Below are 19,312 nucleotides of genomic sequence, written 5' to 3' on the forward strand. Positions count from 1 at the left end.
CAGTTTTAAGGTACTGCTCAAATGCATGCTTACCAATCTTAACAGTACAACTAAGGTACTCAATATATATGTAAAAACACACATAAGTAAATTATCATATAGAATTATCATCTAACCAATCACCACACTTATTTTCATGTGTTTCTGTATTTGATGCAAAGCTATTAAATTGTGGGAAAAATGGGTATATATAAATCAACAGGAAGATGTGTGTTTATTCGTAAACCCTACATAAAATATGTTCCAGGATTTTAAAAGATAAAATTGTTGCAATTAACAAAATATATACTATAATATTTCATATTTTTTCTATACTTTGAATTATTTCCTATCACAATCTATTTCACCATTAAAAAGATGAAAAATTCCACTTTTATCTAAATGTATTCCACCATATGCTATGTCTACAGTATTAAACAGATTACATTTTATAATCAGTTATCTTCCAGCTGGTAAAGATCTTGAGGTTTAAAAATTGCTGCAGAACGAAATTTTCTGAAACCATAAGCATGCTTAATAGTATCTACCCATGAAACTACCCCCCTGAATAACCTAACACTGCTGGTTGCCAGCACTATTTTCAATTTTCATCTGTTAGATATATGATCAAGCATGTCAAATGTGCCCTAAGTAATAGAAGTGAAAAAATAAAGTCATTTACTTAAAACATTTTGATAACTATTTATCTGAAAACCCTGGTCAGATTTACTGCTCAAAGGCATTTACCTACAAAGTTAACCAGATGCTTTGAGTAGAAAACTAATTTAATTTCTCTGTTATCTTAACAGGACATCTGTTAAAACAACATCCAAGGAAGGTAATATTAACAAAATCAACCATCCTGCAGGTTGTTTTATTAGAGTATGTATGACATTGACATTTAACTGCTAATGACCACTGCTTTACAAAAATAATTAGCAAATGTGGAGTCAAAGCAGTATGACGATTTTACTAAAGGACACAAAGCAATGTAGAATGAAGGCATGGCTGATGTAAGTTCAGACTTTTTGCCAAGTTCATTGCTTTGTTAAAACTGAGGTATGCTGAAGATGAATTACCCATTTCTTTTGTTTCATTTTTTTCTTCAGCTTCACCTGTGTATCAAGCCCTCCCTTTAAAATCAGAGGTTATTTGCTGCATAAAGTGTTCAGCCCTCACACCCCGCATGTTTTTTAAGCAGCATGAGTGACAAGCTATGCAAATCATATCCTGAAGTAATTTGCATTATTGAAGTTAATTTGCATAAGGATATAAACTGGATTTCTGAGCAACTAGGTGTCAATCCAAGCAGTGGTATGTGAAAGTCAGACACATAGGTGGATGTGTGCTTGTGAAGGTTGGGAAAATCAAGTGGAAAAATACGACTTACTACAAAGTGCCTATTTCTGGCTGGTTCTTTTAATTTTGCACAAGAGGATGGCAGAGACAAGACAATAAGATGGAAGAAAAAATAGGTTGCGTATTTCCTTCCACTCTTTCCATTTATTTCCACTAGCAGGACTGGTGCTAATTTGTTGACAGGAGGTGATATGACCATTGCTGCCTCTTCGTCTTCTCATTAGAGCTACCCAATGGAAAAGAGAAAGAAAGGGCTGCCCTTCAGCCACTAAAAGTCAGCTATATCTGGCTAATCCTGAACTAACATCTCAGACCAACAAGGCAAAGGAGGATTTCTCAGTGATGAAAAGTTGTTAATGCTTGAACATCATTTGCAGATGGATTTCCAAGTTGCTCATTTCCTCCTTGAGATCTTTTGCATCAGCTGCTCTACCATAGTGCAGGTTGGTGGATGGGCTGGCTGGAGGCAGGAGAACTGATGGCTGTATCCCAAAGTCCCTTCTGGCTTTACTCTACTATGAACCATGACCATGAGTATGTAAACACTGACTTTAAACAGAGTGCATGTTGGCAGCTGGACATGATTTCTTACATTTGTCTTTATTCCCGTGATTTCATGATATGGAAAATAAACTAGCTTGCAGTTCAGCTATGGAGTTGGCAGTAGTTGTAGACAACAACACAGCAGCAAACTCACTCCCTAAATCATCATTCCTTGAGCTTTGCAGAGCTGACTCTCTCCTCAAGGGTATTCCCCAACAATGTCATTATATTGTCTTCTTACTGCTCCCTGGCAGTTACTTGGGAGCCTTCACCAAGTTTTGGTTAACCCTCCTGATTCACTTACCTCAGCAGGAATAGGGGAGAGTTACTTATTTGCAGCATTTTACTGGACTGCAGGGTTTATACACAAGACTTTCAATAGTTTGTTAAATACAATATAAGGAAACTTGAATATTAGCGTAAGTTCAAATATCTTTGAACTAAAGGACTCAATTCTTTTTGAATGCGTTACTTCTTTTTCCAAACATGGACAACCTATATCTTTCCATGTTTTATATAAGATACTATAGAGCTTTACACATATGTGAAGACCCTTCATTTTTCTCCCATAGTAAAGTGAAAGTGTGAAAAGTGAACTGATTTTTATTACAAGATAATTAGCTTTTTCTTCTGAGGTGCAATAAATTATCTGTGGTTGGAAATAGGAAGCAAACTACAGAAAGAACAAATAGAAAGCCAAAGCACTCAGCTTCACTTAAAAGCCTAAACTGAATGTTAGAAAAGGTGGAGCATGATTCTTTTCAGAGGCACACAGTGAAAGAACAAGAGGCAATATCACAGATTGCAGCAATGGCAATTTCAGCTCCATAGCAGGAGAAAATTTTTCACAATGAGAATGGTTAAGAAGTAGAGAAGTTGTGAAACTTTCGTCCTCCAAGACTTTCAACACCTGACTGGCTAAAACTCTGGGCAACACGACAGAACTTTTAAGTTGGTGCAGCTCTGAGCAGGAGAAAGAATTAAGTGACCTTGAGGGAGCTCTTCCAGTATGAATAAGTCTGTGATTTTGCAAGTCTAAGTTATCTTATATTTCCAGTTATTTCTGGTGGGCAGGACAGAAAGTCTTCAGAAAACTTAAATTTCCCTTAAAACTTCTGGCAGAAAAGAACCTGATTACATATTTTCCTTTAGTCTACATTTCAATAACTACAGCAAATTCAGTTCTTTGTATTATATTTAACAATTTCAATATTAAATAAATGCATTTTAAAAATCTTATTCTTTCATGTTCTCCCTGTTGCAGTAAGGGCAATATATAACATGATTCTATGTTCACAATATCACTTCTGTGCTTAGAGATCATAGGTGCCAGACTTCTGTACCTAACCTTCCATATTCTTGTTCTGCATATTTTCAGATCAGAACTGAAGTACAGGATTTACATTTATATTTGTTATTAAGCTTTTTCTGACTGCTGCAGTATATGGAGTAAGATCCAGTATGGCAGCCTCATTCAACTGCCAAAACTTCATCTCTGAAATAGGCTATGTGGTACAGAGATTAAAGAAAAATATACACTTGTGATTTCACAATTAAAAGGCATGTAAAAATGAATGCACAAGAGAGCTAAATCATGCTTAGTCAAGTAATCTTAATTCTGGTATTTCTTGATGCCAGAGTGTTTGACTTTCAAACACCTAATTTTTGTGTCAAAAATATGTAAGTACAGTTTAACGATTTAATGTAGTAAACGTAAATTTTGTATGTTATTAGGTTTAAATAAAGAAGACATCAAGAATGCCAGAAAAATAGAAACTAAATAATTTTTGACAGTTTAAATGAGATTTTCAGAAGTGTGCTTTTGGTCATATTCACATAGTACACTGGGGACTAGAGTAAAGTGATTCTACAGCTCAGCCAGGCAACAGCGAGGAGAATAGAATAGAATAGAATAGAATAGAATAGAATAGAATAGAATAGAATAGAATAGAATAGAATAGCATGCAATGAGAACCAGAAGTACTGACTGAAGGATGAGACCTTGTGCAGCGAGGACTGCTTTGGACCCTGAGGCCCAGCTGGTCCCCTTTGTTCAGCACCCCAAACTCAGCCTCTGCCTTGAGTTCCAGAAACAGACACTGACATCACCTCCACTCCCATGCTTGCCATGGGACCAGTGCAACCTCAGGTAAGGGTTTCTTTCAGCAAAAAATGTTTACTCATGTCAAAACTAAAAATGGGAGTATGATAGTTCTCATTCTGCTTATTTTCTGCTTGTGGTATCATTAGACATCATTAGGGAAAGCTTTCAAATGCCTTGAATCAAGAGTGCTGCTCTTAATCACAAGAGTATTTTCTGTTCTTGCTCTGAGATAGCTGATCTGTCTCCTTGTGTTCTTTCCTGGCTTTAAAAAAATCTCAGGAATATCACATATTCTCAGAAATGCTTTCTATTATGTTTTCGGTTTTTTTTGTTTTGCTAGTGTACTTTAGATGTGCCTCATTCAAGATAACAGGTTATGCTTTTCATGTGCTACATTTGCTTACCCACACATCAAAATAAATATTACCACTCCTGACACCTTAAAGTCCCCCGTATAGAGCGTATGGCAGTTACCAGCAAGCAAAACAAAACATAGACTAATTAAGTATTTTTGAAGAATAATACTGAAAAGTAAGCCTGAGAAGTGGGTTTTCTAAGCATTTATTCACAGATCCACATAAAATCAAGGTTAAGAACAAGCAATTGTACTTCCTCTTTGTTACAAACCTTTCTTACAAAGCCATAAATATTCCATCTTGCTGTGATAGAGTTTCAACAAAGATAACTGTGCCTCAAGGACAGAAAATACTTGGTGTGACACCATTTTTCATTTTCATATCTATGATTGTAAAGGGGTATAATGCAAACAGATCTACATGGATGTCCACAAATAGCCCTTGAATCTCCTAAATCTCTTTAGAGATTATTATCTCATTGCTCTAAAAATTTCTGAGTTTTTACAGGTCTGTTTCAGTATAATAAGGAGAAGTTGTAAAAATGTGATGACCACCACCCCCACAAGTAAAATAAATATATTAACAATTGAAATATGTTCTCTCCATTGTCTCAGCAGGTGATGATGGAAAAATTGTTGCACACGTAGAATAAAAGTTCTCTCAAAACTTTGGGAAAAAAACCTGCCTTATCTTTATTTTATTTGGTAGCAAGCTATAAATAATATATATAAAAATAAAATATACCCATCTGAACTATTATTAGACTGTAATTTTAACCTATCAATTCTTAAAGCCATGCTGCACAGGATTCTCTTTCACGTTTTACAACCTCAGAGGCATCCCTGTGGTGTTTGCCTAAAGGCTTTTTTTTGTTCTCTATTTAGAACAAGTTCAGACCCAGAGCTTTTCTCAAGGTTCTATATGCCATCCCAAACAAAGAAAACATCCAGGTTTATCACCACAGATTTAAAATTTCAGTTATTCCCAGATGAAGATATAAATAATAGAGAAGATTCAGTGCAAGATTTATGAATGTGCCTGAGAAATATTACACTTGAAATTATCTATTCTCTAAGACACCCACATTTGTGAAGCAGCCAGAGCCTTTGAAGTATCTAGAACAGGAGGGTATGCTATATCAACCTGAACAGTTGGGTATTTTTATGTTAGATGTATATTTTCAAGCACTAGATCTTCTAGAATATTTCCCATGTGAGGAAGTCTTGACTTACCATTTGAATTGTAAAGGAGAGGAGAATGATGCCCCACAAGTGAATTAGATATTTTGTAGGTAATGAGTTGATCTCTACCATGCTTTTAAATCCATTTTTCTCAGTACTTTTTCTTTCCTCCCTCTCTTTACCAACTCTGGTGTTCTGAAAGCCAATTGAAGTAGAAAGAATATACTCTACTGGGTATTTCAAGGCAGATTGTATCACTGGAGCAAATAATACTTCTTGAGACCAAATAAAAGATTAAACTGCATTCAAATATAGACCTGAACCCTATGGTTGCTTGGGAAACATTCCAGATTATGATTTTTAGACTTCAGAAAAAAATAATTTCATGGTTTAGATAGAGTTTGTGGCCCATTTTTATTCCAACTAGCACTTACTAGTGTTCTCATGCTGTTTTATACCCAGTGCTCAAACAGCTACTTCTCCTCTCTCCATTTTTTTCCACCCTCCATTCACTTCCCAAGGCAAGATAAACATCCCAACATTTACAAGTTTGGGAATGCAGGTGGTTGAAACAAGCAGGTGGCAAGAGGGTGAATTGGGTTGAGTATAACTGTACAACAGTTCTCGGTTTGTTATATATGTTAGTTCTCCCAGCAACAAAGAAAGAATTTTCACCAAATAAAAGATAATACATGCAAGTTCTTTTATTTGCTATGTTTTTTTCCAAGCTTTTAATGAGATTGGGCCTGTCTGAAAGTATAAAAGCAGGAAAATGTAACATTTTACCTGTAGAAAATTACTTTACACCCTCAGGAAATGAAATTCTGATCCTTTTGAAGTCAGCATCTTTTGAAGAAAAAGAATACACGGGGATGTAATGCCTTGTCTCTAGTAGGTTTTGTACTTTGGGGGTGATTTGAAAGAAAAAAACAGGCAGGGAAGTATCTGCCTCATTTATTCTTCCTATAATTGTGTTTAACCTTCTGCATAATAACATATCAGTAACTCACAAAGGATCAGAGGATTACATCTGTAATTTAAAGTTGGGCTAAACTCCCTATAATCAGGAACAAAAATTAAAATCTAAGTCAAGAAGAGAACGTGATGTATTTGACACAAGAGATTCTCCTTAATGGTCAGTTCATAGCACTGTGAGCATAATTCAGGAATATCTAGAATCAGTTGAAGCATATTGACCTAAAACAAAATTGTTGCCACTGCTAATCTTTTATTACACAAATTGCCAGCTTTCTGGGAACACCTTAGAAAGTAGGAGTTTGAGGTTTGAGGCCATTACCAATTGCCACTTTATGTATTATCACACTGTCAATAGAACTCTATAGATACGTCGTTCTTATACTTTTCCTAAGGATTTTTACTGTGCATAAGTATTCAAGGAAAACAAGTCTACCAGAAGACAAGCTTAAAAAACACTGATGAAGCCACATGGCAATCTATTTTGGCACCTCAGTTTACATCTTAATATAATGAAAGACCCCTTCTTTTACAGCTATAATACTATGCATAAGACCCCTGAAAGGAATCCAGCTAAGTAACAGGAAGCTAAAAGGTACAATAAATATTTGTTTGCCCCTGAGATGGCAATGTTTTGTATTCATGAAATCATTAATTAATGTCTCTCGCATGGGCGAAATTTGCATTGCAGGGCTACTGAGGAGAACAAAAAGAGGTAATTTTATTTTAAAGAATATATATAATTATTGTCGTGGGCATCAGAATGTATATGCTCATTACTGTCTGGTTTAAAAGTTTCTAACATACCCTGAGTACTCCAAATTTCCATCATACTAGAACATTCATTTAGGTAAAACTAAAAGACTGAGTAAAAAAGAGCACAGCCTGGGGCATGCTAACAAAGAGTTGATGGTTTAAATTTATCCAGTGGTAAATTACCTTTGAAAGGTCTCCAGCCTCCAAATAGAAGCAGATAACAAACACGTTCCATGTAACCCAAAGGACCAGCCAGATAGCATACTGTAGGGAGGAAGAGAGAAACATAGAATTAACAATTCCACTCCCAAGTGAGTTAAACTTTGTTCATTAGTTCAATCCAAGACAAAACCAGATTATAAGTATGGTGCCTATGAATAAAAATGTTACACGTAAGACAGAATCACAAATAAATTCTTCCCTTTCCCTTACACAATGTTGAGTGAGTACTCAGTCACACCAGAAAACCTGCATCTCAGGAAACAGTTGATAAATCTGACATTTGAATTTGAGACTAATCTATATCTCTTTCTTTTTGTTCGAATGGGTAATGCTACAATAGAGAGGCATGTAATATCAATTATATAAGTTATTATTAGAAGTCATTATATTATTTATTAATTATATTAGAAGTGCAGAACTGATCATTCAAATGATAATTCAAATAACTTACTAAATAACAGCCTAATTAAACTAGCACTGGATTTTTTCAACACTTCAGATTTAGTCTCAAGAAACCAAGCAGTTACACAACCTGAAGAAAATCAGTCTGTCTGTCTATCTATCTATCTATCTATCTATCTATCTATCTATATATCTATCTATCTATTTTTTGCAGTATTTCTACAAAATATGGGGGAATTTGCTCATGACAATTGCCTCTATCAATTTATTTTGTGACCTTCCAAAGCACGGTTCATAATTATTCAACACCTTCAAGAGGCAGACTGCATTTTAAATTGCCAGTTTCTTTGGGGTTTTAAAATCTTATTCTAATTCTTTTTCATTTTGTCTTAGAGTGCATAGGAGAAGAGTACATATTTAATCAATATCTGTTCATTGGCAGTTGCCAAATATCTTATTCATGTATCTGATTTGAGTAATGGAATACATTTTTTTCTCTCCTTCTGTCCACTCTTCTGCTTCTGTTTTATATTCATAAGACCTTATGTGCCAGAACTGGAAAGTACATTTCCCTGCTATAATGCTGGAGGATCCTGTATAATAAAGTTTGACCTGCTGTTGCTACTCTTATCTAGCATTTGTATTTAAGAACTTCCCTTGACAAATTATTCCATCATCTAACAAACTTCAGGATCTTCAAATGTTTTCCTGATGGCTGCTGTAGCCATCTTCTAGGTCACAATTTAATTCTGCATGTTTATTTAATTCCACAAGGTCTTGCATTCATGTGAAATTTGACAGCAATAGGACACCATTCCCTACCTGCCATAGCTGAGAGCAGGTACCACCACCCCACTTCTCGCAAGTGTTTACAGACTTACTCTTCATGTCCTGTAGCCTTTTCTCCAAACCATACTGATTACATTTTGATAGCTCCTTTTCCAAATCAGGAAGCACTATTTTCTGCACACCTCCACATGTCCACATTCTGAATAAGTAGACTTTTGGACTGTATACTATGTATTCCATACAAAAATTACATGACAAGCTATTGTTTGTCATGAATGACAATCTCTTTTCATTCAGTAACAACATATGCAGGATTCTTCTTTCATTTCTCCTGCAAGTGATGTTCTGCATTACACTATTATCCAACATGGCATTTTCAACCTAATCTTCTAGAGACTGTAAAAATAAAATGATTCTATCATTTCCCAGAATCTAAAGTGAGACTATATCCAATATGACCTAAATTTAGACCTGTTCTAATTTCTTAATTTTATAGATAACAAAATAATTTCTAGCCAGCCTAGCTATTAGTTGGACCATGTTCAGATTTAAAAAAAAATATGATAAAAATAGTTTTGATTTAATGGAAGCTAACACAGCTATAAATGCTTGAATTGCTTTATACAGAAATAATTTCAGGCAATTTAAAGAATACAGATAACATATACTTTATAATTCAGCTCTTTCTGGTCAGAGATGACAGATTTATTTAGGTCAGGAGAACTCTCTTGAGGTCACCTTGTCCAATCTCTGCTCAAAGCACAGACAACATGGTTCAAGTTTTGTAGGGATTTATCCAGTTGATGTCAGAATATCTCCAGAGATGGTCCAATTAATCCACATTTATGCTTTGAATGTGGGCTGTTAATAAAACTTTGAAAAATAAGAACTTAGTTCAGCTGGAGAGTCTTAACAAACTCAATTTTTTAAAACAAAACTTTGAGACATTAAACATATTAGGCATTTCATTTTCCTGTAGCGCTCTCACAGTATACCCCTCTTCACATGTAACATGGAGCTGTATAACTACAAAACAAGAGAAGAAAACATTCATTTAGATACAATTATCTTAATTTGGCTTTGTTAACCAACGTTGCAGCACTTAAATTGTCAGTTTTTGCCAACTATTGTAAACTTTATTGTTATATATTCTCATGTAGATAATGAAAACACTGACACAAGAAGATAACTGGATTTCTTGAAGCAAAAACTCTAAATACTTCATTTAGATTGGTCTCTCAAGGATGCAAAATGTACAATTTCTGTTCCCTTGAAAAATTTTTGTGCTCCAGAACAATTTTAAGCAAATGGGACAAAAGAATACAAGAAGATTCAAAGATACTTTATCCACAAAAGTTTCAGGAAAAGGGGGTACAAATGGGAATAGACACTATTAAGTCCTTATACAGAGAAAGACTTACAAGATCATAATTTATCAGTCAACATGAAGGCGGAAAAATATGGGAGAGAGACATGGGAAACTAGGTTTCATTAGGTTGGCTGTTCATAACACAACATGTCCCATTGGATGTAAGCAGCAGCTGATTTAAAAGCTCAACATGCAAGGGCATTCAGCAGAGCACCCCAAAGAACTTTGGAACTGCTTGTGCCAGCAGAGAACCTCATTATGTGAATAAACAAAACTTTTATTTTTCACTGTCAAGTTTATCACCAAAAAATGGACACATTTTTCTGCTGTTTAGATAGTTTTAAAACAAGAATCTCTTGTTATTGGACTACAGATAAGGCTAAAAATGTATTTCTAAAAGTATATTTTAAACTTCTTCCTTTTGAAATGTTGTAGTAAGTGCTTGTTGTCTGAATTCTTTGGACAAACACTGAGCTTAGTTGTTTTGAAATACAAGGATGTTTCTGCTTCCCATTGCTTCTTATTTGAGAGACTTCGGATGTAGCAACATCTCTTATCTCTGCATCACATGCAGTCATTGATGCCTCTTATTTTCTATGTGCTTCAGCACACTGTTGAAGAAATTCAGCACTGGAGGTCTGTGGCAGTGAACAAATCCCTCTGACACTCTCTATTATATCTATCTAATTAGAAGCACATTTTGTAAGAGTTCTTCAAAGGGCTATAGCTGTATTTTTTTCTCATATGTGAGAGTTCAAGACAGCTGCATTATCTGACAGAAGCCTCCACAATGCTACAGCAGCCACATAACAGCAAGACAAAAACTGATGAATACACACTTGACCAAGCAGGAGATATTGAGAAAGGGCACAGCAATGACAATAAAGCTTACTATTTTCATGGAGAGTCACATTGTAGAGAGGTATAACTAGAAGGTTAAGACTGAAGACTTGAATAGTAAACATTAATTTATAACCCTCTGTGAAAAATTAGGTGTTTTATGATTTATTGATACAGTGTACTTACATTCACTATGAATCATCACAAGTTAATATAGGATGCATTTTTTCTTGGGGAATAGAAAACTGAGATATTAAAATATTTGTACCAGTACTGAGAACCTACACATTTCTCTTCACACTTCTGTCAAAGTTGGCTAAGTCACAATGTCTCCAATTTACTAACAGGGAAACTAGAGATCAAAGAAATTAAATCACTTCACTTAACACCTAAGCCAAATGGAAAAACAATCACAAGGGCACAAAAAGCAAAGGTTCAGGTAGGCCTCAACTGCCTTTGATATAAACATGGTCACCAGAGCTCACATTTAATATTCTAGTCACACTGCCTGAAGGAGAAATATGTCCCACACCTTTCAAGCATAAATAGTCAGGAATTCTGATAGCTATGAGTATTTAAATTAAAGCTTGTTGTTTTTTTTTTTTTTTTTTTTTTTCCCCACAGAACTTTACATGGCATTTCTCTTGCATTGCTCCTAAATTCTTTTCTGATATGCCAGTCAGTTACAAATACGTTTGTATGAGGGATACATGGGCCAAGACCAACATTGTGCAATTCAAAGCAATTGAATTTTTTCCTGTGATTAAGGATTTGCTATTTATTTTATTTTTAGAAATGTAAACATTTTTAGTTTCAGATTCTTCCAAATCTGAAAATATTCCCCAGGATCCTTCTGTGCTACATTCAGGCAAAGAAACTGAAGGAATTTCTAAAATTATAATTGATACATTTACCACAGAAATTAAATATGTGATTATTTATGCTATCTGGACAAGAGTACTTGAGTTGCTCAAAGATTACCTCAAGCTCAGCATGTCTGGGACGAGCATCTCTTTCCAGTAATGAAGGAAGAACTGTCCACAATATAATTATCTTTGTTTCAAAGTTATTTTCCCCTAATTTCCTCAGTCTATGAAGATATACCACTTAGAAATACAATTTTCAAACCTATCTTTTCCCCATTTAATATGATAAAATAAAAAGTGAAATTCTGAATACTTGGCATCAATATACTAGCTCTGCCTCTTGTTTCCATATGCCCAGGACTGATGGAATCACCTAGATTCATTCCCTGAGAGAAGTCCATCTGAAGCAGGAAGGACATCAGTCCATACTGGGACTTTACATGGCTGCTTAGTAGGCACCATCTCTGATTTCATCTGCTGTGTGCATTTTGCTGTTTCCTTCCTATTCCCATTTCCTGAGGCTTTTCCTGGAGAGCTGATGAGGATATGGCCACCACAATATAGTCAAGAGTCAATTCTTGAACCCAGCAGGAGCCAAACATCAGTGGGAAGCTTCCAATGCAGAGCAGGATCAGAAACCACAGCCTGACTCCAAAGAGGACTCTGAAGTCAAATTCTCACCCAGGAGAGGTTCAGTGGCTGAATGCATGAAGACCAGATGTTTTAAGAACTGCTGCTCTCAGGAGCCTAACATGGAGTGACCGTGTTCTTCTTTTAATGATTCAGATGAAAGTCTTCCCTGCCCAGAATTTACCTACATGCCACACTGGAAGAGAGCTCAGGGCCAACCAAACTGGTTGTCTTAACAACAAATAATATTCCTGGCAGCAGAGGACTTTGTGCAACCAGTTCAACTTCAATAAATGTTCACGTACTGGGAACTCTTGCAAAATGACATAATCCTCTGGATTTTTTTCACTGCTTGTTGATTGTCACAGATTGCAGCTTGCGCTAGTTTTGCTTGGCTAAATTCTTCCTATTATTAGGACTTCGATATTTCTTGTTAGGTTTTTTTTTTTTTCAATTATTTTTAATCATGGCTATAGTATCAGAGCACTGTCCATCCTTGATCCTGTAAGCATCTGCTTCTAAGCAAAGATGAATTGATTCTGTAGCATCTATTTTGAGTAGCTGTAGTTTTCTGTCTCAAATTCAAAGACAGTCTAGTTTTCTGCTTGTGTTTATCAAGGAATATTTTTACCCATTGTCATTGTGATTCCTTGCCTCTTCAGTCTTTCATCAGTCACACATTTATGTATTTTTTTCTCCTTTCCTTTGTTCATTAGATTAAAAAAAAAACCAAAAACATCTGCCTTATATTTTATTTCCTTGTCATTAAACTTTAATAACTAGTGTCCTCTGCCAAGACTGACTGAAAGATGCTGAACTGTCATGTGCATCAGAACTGGTCACTACCAAACAGAAAGTTGCTGCTGGAATGTTTTTTTCTCTTGAGCAATCAGAGCTTGCAGATATAGAGCAAATGCTGCTTAAAATTTCTTTCCAGAGGCTTCCATACAGTCCATGGCTATGTATAAACTTTTAGGCTCCTTGAACTCAGTTATAAGCCCTGCTTTTATATTATTTATTAACTCTATTTTCCCCTTGATGTGTACGAGAAGGATTCATAAGCGTAAAAGGTAGGAGGAAAGTTGAAGCACATTCTGGTCAGGTCATAAATGGACAAAGGCACAGCCCAGAGCCCAGTACATTGATATGATGTACAGTCAGCCCTCAATCTACTCACAGCCAGGGAGTTCTAGCTTGAGTGGGACTCACTGGGCTTCTTCTTTCTTTTGGTTGCTTCTGTTTTGTTCCCGCTTCTTTGTGTCAGAATTATGTTGGGAACAGAAAGCATAGCAGAGATTTGCTTTTTGTTCTGAAGACATGGTTCCAACTCCTTTTGCATAAAATAAGTTGAATTTCTACAGAGCACATTACTGCCAGAGTAGTATCCATCTGCCCACATTTAGATGTCTGCAATGCAGATGTCCTTCTCTGAGCAGCATCTAGATTCCCATTACATTCAATTCAGAGGAAAGGCACTTTCAGGGCTCGGTTCATTTCCCAGTGTCTGACACAGATCACTCTACCCTTGCTGTTTGGGAAGCCAAACCTCTCAAAAGTAAAATTCCCAATGTCACAGAGCCCATTAAAAATGGTGACATAAAGAATAAGATAGTAACATTGAACTATACAGATATATATTCCTGTTTTCCCCCACATAAATAAAAAGACCAAAGTAATTTAAACATCACCAGGGTAAGATATAATTGATAGACTGCTGAAGAGACATGTTCTGAGAACTACTGTTGCTTATATCCTACACTTCCTGATGGTCCATTAATGCTTAGACTTGAAAAATTGATTTGTCCGTTTCCTGTTTTTTTGATTCACAGCTCTTTAGGCTTTCACATAAAAGATTGAGAAAAGTGTTTTTTGATACTGCATCACTTTCAATTGTTGTTCAGCTTCTAAATCAGTGTCCAGTTAAACCATTGAAGATATAACCCACAACACCAAATGACAAATTTCCATGCCAAGAAACTATTAACAACTCTGGAGAGATATCAGCCCATTCATATAGCTTTCCTAAGGAAGATACAGATACATAACATTTTCTCAGTGTAGTCACTCTATTCTTAGAAATAATAATAATAATTTTCTTTCAATATGATGCTATAAGGGTGAATGGCCAAAATGTAGAACTTAGTTTACATTGTAGATTGTTCAGTCAATCTACTGTGTTACAATAAGGGAGTTACAAATACTCTGGATCACCAAATGAAAGTATTCTAGAACTGAGGAGTTACTTATTAAAAAAAAAAAGTTTTCTTTTAAAAGGCAATATTTCTGCCATTTTTCCAAAAGGGGAGAAAATAAATTTTCTTCCTTTCATCTCAAATCCTTTCTTCGTGTCTTGGTTAGTGGATTTTTGTTGTTGTTGTTGTTGTTGATTTTGGTTTTGTTTCTTTCTTTGTTTCTTTTTTTTTGTTTTGGGGGGCGGTTTGGCAGGGATTTAGGTTTCTTCTGCATCAACACATTATGATTCTTGAGCTTTTTAACAAAAGTCTATTTTATGTATAAAGAAAGTAAGGTAAGACAGAAATTTTAACAGGACATATTTATTTGATCTTTTGACATAGCAGTAGAAATTTAATTGGTTTGGCTTCACTCATCATTCAATTCCTGTATATCTTTTGATCACATCTTTGCTGTGAAACATTTATCAGCAGGAAGCAACTTCAAATATCTGAATACTCAGTGTACTGCAGCATGGTACATCTCTAACCAGCTGCAGACACATGAATATATGTACATACATTCATGGATGGACGGATATTTTTCCTCTTATGTTATTTCCATACTTTTTCAGTATTCTTTCTTTTGTTTGTAGAACAGATTATAAAGTATGTCAAATTAGAAATTGCTAATTAAATGTAAGAAACAGGAAAAGGATAGTTCTCGTTTAAATAGAACTCAAAAGGCTCTTTTTGTAACAGAATTCTTGTAATATCTCTATATTTCATGACATAACTTGAGCAGTTTACACAATACCCAACCTTAAAATAGCACTGCTTTGAACCTTTTTTAACCTTTCTGCTTCAATTCCAACATTAATCTACCAGAATCTACGTCAAGAGCTACTAGCAGTAGAAATCAATGCTGTTCAAGATACAAAAACTTGAAGTAATGGCTTTGAAATGACATTGTTTTTCGACCAGTTCTAATCAGCTGTTAAATTTATATTAAAATTGGCATAGTAAAAAAAAATAGAAACCAAAATTATGTGATTTTGCCATTTGGTTCTTCAAGTACAGGGCTAGAAATATTTTGAAATTCTTTTTTCATACCCTACCTTCTAGAACACTCCTAAAATACTAATTATTTCAAGATTTGGGTTTCCTCAGAGGTAATACATAATTATCAGAGCTGAAATGGCATTCACAGGAATCCAAACTGCCTCTGTTGGATATATTTTTTAAACAACAAATCTTAGGGGAAAATTGAAGGAATTGTTGTGCTAAAATTTCACTGTAACTTGTGGTTCCCTGGAACATTTTACCGATTAATTACCAACGAAAAAGAAACATGAACAAGATCATTGGATACTATAAACTGCTTTATTGAAGGTATCATCTAAGAGTGGATACTACTGTGGAATTACCATGCTGCAAAATAGAAAAAAAAAATAATAAAAAAAAATCCGCAAATTTAGCACAAAATTGATAGGTGGCAGAATGGTATTGTATGTACAAGTCTGCCTCAGTTGTTAAGAAATATCTGAAAACATGCTCAAGAGGATTATGCAATTGCTTTTCTGCAGAATATGTGAGTGTTCCCTTGCCAAGAAATGAGGCTGCTCGCTACTTGCCATTGTCCAGTCCAGGCATCACTTTGCTAAGAGGCTCTGCTGATGGTGCCAGCTCAAGAGGCCACAATGATGGACCAACCCCTCTGCAGAGCAGCAGTGCTCCTTCACGTGGGCTCTGTGCTGTGCTCACCTTGCCACATGCTTGAATTCCACCCAGGATAAACCAGGTTCACCAGCTGGAGACCCCTTCTCCAGACCCTTTGCAGCCTGAGGCAGTCCTAGCAGAATCTGCCTATTCTGAGTGACCAGCCCTTAGGAAGAATATTTTCACTTCATCCAGCTGGGACTGGACAGTGTGCAGTGAGGAGGGATAGGTGTTCTTGTCAGCTAAAATAAACATAAGACACATATCCTCCCTGTAATCTAATGAGAAGGGCTTCTCACTGGAAAAGCGGGAAGCTGTAATTTGCTTCAGACATTAGCAATTGATGGAGCCAGACATGTATTGACTGTTTCCTTGGTGTCTCTGGGCTTTTCAGAAACACCCAAAAAGAAAAATCTTGATTATAATTCAGTCAATGAACAGTTTATTTTAATGGAACGTTTAGCAGCTGTTCCCATTTGAATTCTCTATTAAAAATACAAATCAGGACAATCAGAATTCTTTCAATGTTCATTTTTAACAGAGTGCAAAAAATAAAATCAATAGCTACTGTTGCTAGGAACAGAAGTCTACTGACATTTATTTAGATTCGTTTATTGATGCCTCAGTATTTGAGTGCCAGCTACATCTATTTATAAAGGGAATCCATCTCCCTCAGAGAACATACCGAAATTCTTGCTAAAACTAAAACTAAGCCATTTATAATATATTATTGTTAAATTGAGATGTTTTTATTATGCTTCTCAGGTATTGCCTTCTTCCTTCAGCTTTCTTTGGCTTAATGCCTTAACAGACAAAGTCATGAGGAGCCTGGTGGTTGAGCCCACAGAGTTTTAAGTGTGGTCTTTAATGCTCATATTCCAAAGGAGATATAACTAAAGATTTACCACAGGAAAAATAAATGAGGACAATCAAATTCTTTCTTGGCTCTCTCCAAAGTGTTTTCCAAGGTACAATTTTTAAGAAATTCCTTAGACTATGCCAAAATTTTGGAAAAAAATTGGGACTTTGTGTTTCAGAGTTGCAGAATGGACCACACAGACCTTCAAAGTCACTGTCTGGCAACTCTGTTTTGGGAGGCTAGTAGCTGCTTTGAGAGTACCAATCAATGGCAAGGGTCACCTCCCATTCTTTGGAGATAACACACAGAAACTGGATCTGCAGGGTGTTTACAGCCAGCCATACGATGGAGCCAGGCTGAATTTTGTTAAGGAGGTTAAGGCAGCTGGAGGGGATGGAGCCAAATTCTGGAGGCACAAAACCAAGCCTGATGGAACTGCATGGGGATTAGAGGGTATAGATGCATTTTCCTTACGTAGGGAGTGCACACCTGTGAGAGCAATAACTTCTGTGGGACGGACTCTCTGACTAAGTCTAATGAGCCACAGCAACAGCAAAGACAAAGAATACTCTTCCAATTCCCTTATTCCCTTCTAGTAAATCTGATGGGCAAGACTGCCTGATTTGGCAAGATCAGTATCAGGTTTAATACAAAGTCTTTTTTATTTTTTTCAGTCTTTTTCAACTCTGAAGGTATTGAATGAAACAAAAGAGGAATCTGAAGCTTTAACAATGAATGTAGATACACAAACATCCTTTTCAAAAAGAGGATAAAATACAAAATGGACTTAATTTTCTAGTTTCTTCAGGGAGATTTAGGACTGTGTTTGCCTAAAAAAAATTCATTTTGTGCTGAAACCAGACTGCATATATTCAAAGGCAGTACTATTTTAAAAGTATTTTCTTTATCAATCAATAAATCTCTGATTTTTCTGAAATCATCACTACACATTACAGTTTGTTTACTCATTGGGTGAATTTGGGCCCTCCTCAAGGAAGATTACAGTAATTTCACGAATACAAGCCGCACTGAGTATAAGCCGCATCTCTGGGTGTTTGTAAATATTTCGTTCTTTATCCATAAATAAGCCGCATCTGATTATAAGCCGCTCTGTTGTTCGCAGCGAGGACCCGCGTGCAACAAAGTTGCCAAATAGTAACAGAATGGCGGCATGGCGGGGTTTACTGGCTCGGCTTGGGCTGTGCAGGCTTGGCCCGCTCGGGGCTGCTGACGGGGCCAGGTGGCCCAGCTCAGCACTGCCGCTCGGCGGGGCCGCTCGGGGTCGGCCGCCGCTGCCACTGGGCTCGGTCGCCCTGGCCCGGCGCTGCCCTGTGGTGGCAGGCAGGGATGGAGCCCCCCTCGCTCTCGCGGCAGCGGGCGGGGACAGAGAACCCCGCCTCCTCCCTGAACCGCGGCAATGGCGGCGGGGGGCCCCCGCCGCCTCCCCGAGCCACGGCAGAGGAGGGAAGGAGAGAGTTCTCCCTCCTCTCTCCCCGCCCCCCGTGCTGCCTGCAGGGAGCCAGGTTCCACCCGCGGCACAACACAGTAACACTTTGTAACAATCGCGGAATGCCGGCTTTTACTGGCAGCTGCTCGGCTCGGCACTCTGGCTGGCACTTCTGAGGTTGTAAATGTCAGAAAATTATTCACATATTAGCCGCTCCTGAGTATTAGCCGCATTTCCGGTTCGGAAGTAAAATCTTAGTCAAAATGGTGCGGCTTGTATTCGTGAAATTACTGTATATCTGACTCTGTGTGCAAGTTTTCTCTGTATTACTCAGGAAACAAAGAAAGTCTTTCTCTTAGATGATATAAGGGAAACTGCCTTTCCCTTCTCTTTCAACTTGCATCCAAAAAATTAGCTAAAAGATATTCTATGCCCTAGGTTTTCGCAGTTCTGAGAAGAAACTAGAGATGAAGTCAGATAATGTTATGGTCCAGCCCTCTTAATATACATAGACTTAATATACGTTCCCTAAATGTGATATGATCAAAGGAAAGCATAATTTTCTTTATTTATGCCTTTGAGAGTCTTTCTTTCATGATGTCACCTCCAAATCCTTTTATTGGTAATATTATAATAAATGTATATCTCTGATTGTATTTTATTTTCTTTCTCTTGAAGTACCTCTTGCTTCTCTCATCTGCATATCTCAAATACCCTGAAAAATGCTTTCACTTTCTGAAATTTT

General features: G+C 36.6%; 1 protein-coding gene across 6 annotated transcripts in view; it reads right to left on the reverse strand.

The window, feature by feature from the left end:
- The window catches only part of NKAIN2 (sodium/potassium transporting ATPase interacting 2), a 534,629-nt gene that overhangs the window by 243,043 nt on the left and 272,274 nt on the right, over positions 1 to 19,312 (reverse strand). For all 6 annotated transcript variants that reach the window (XR_004417342.1, XR_004417341.1, XM_033054574.1 and 3 more), the window contains one exon: positions 7,437 to 7,517. Coding sequence is in view for 4 of the 6 variants with exons in the window: in XM_033054574.1 (XP_032910465.1) it covers positions 7,437 to 7,517 (81 nt within the window). In the remaining 2 variants the exon portion in view is untranslated. The remainder of the gene's footprint in view (positions 1 to 7,436; positions 7,518 to 19,312) is intronic.

Source organism: Catharus ustulatus, chromosome 3 (genome assembly GCF_009819885.2).
Source record: "Catharus ustulatus isolate bCatUst1 chromosome 3, bCatUst1.pri.v2, whole genome shotgun sequence".
Classification (NCBI taxonomy): Eukaryota; Metazoa; Chordata; class Aves; order Passeriformes; family Turdidae; genus Catharus; species Catharus ustulatus.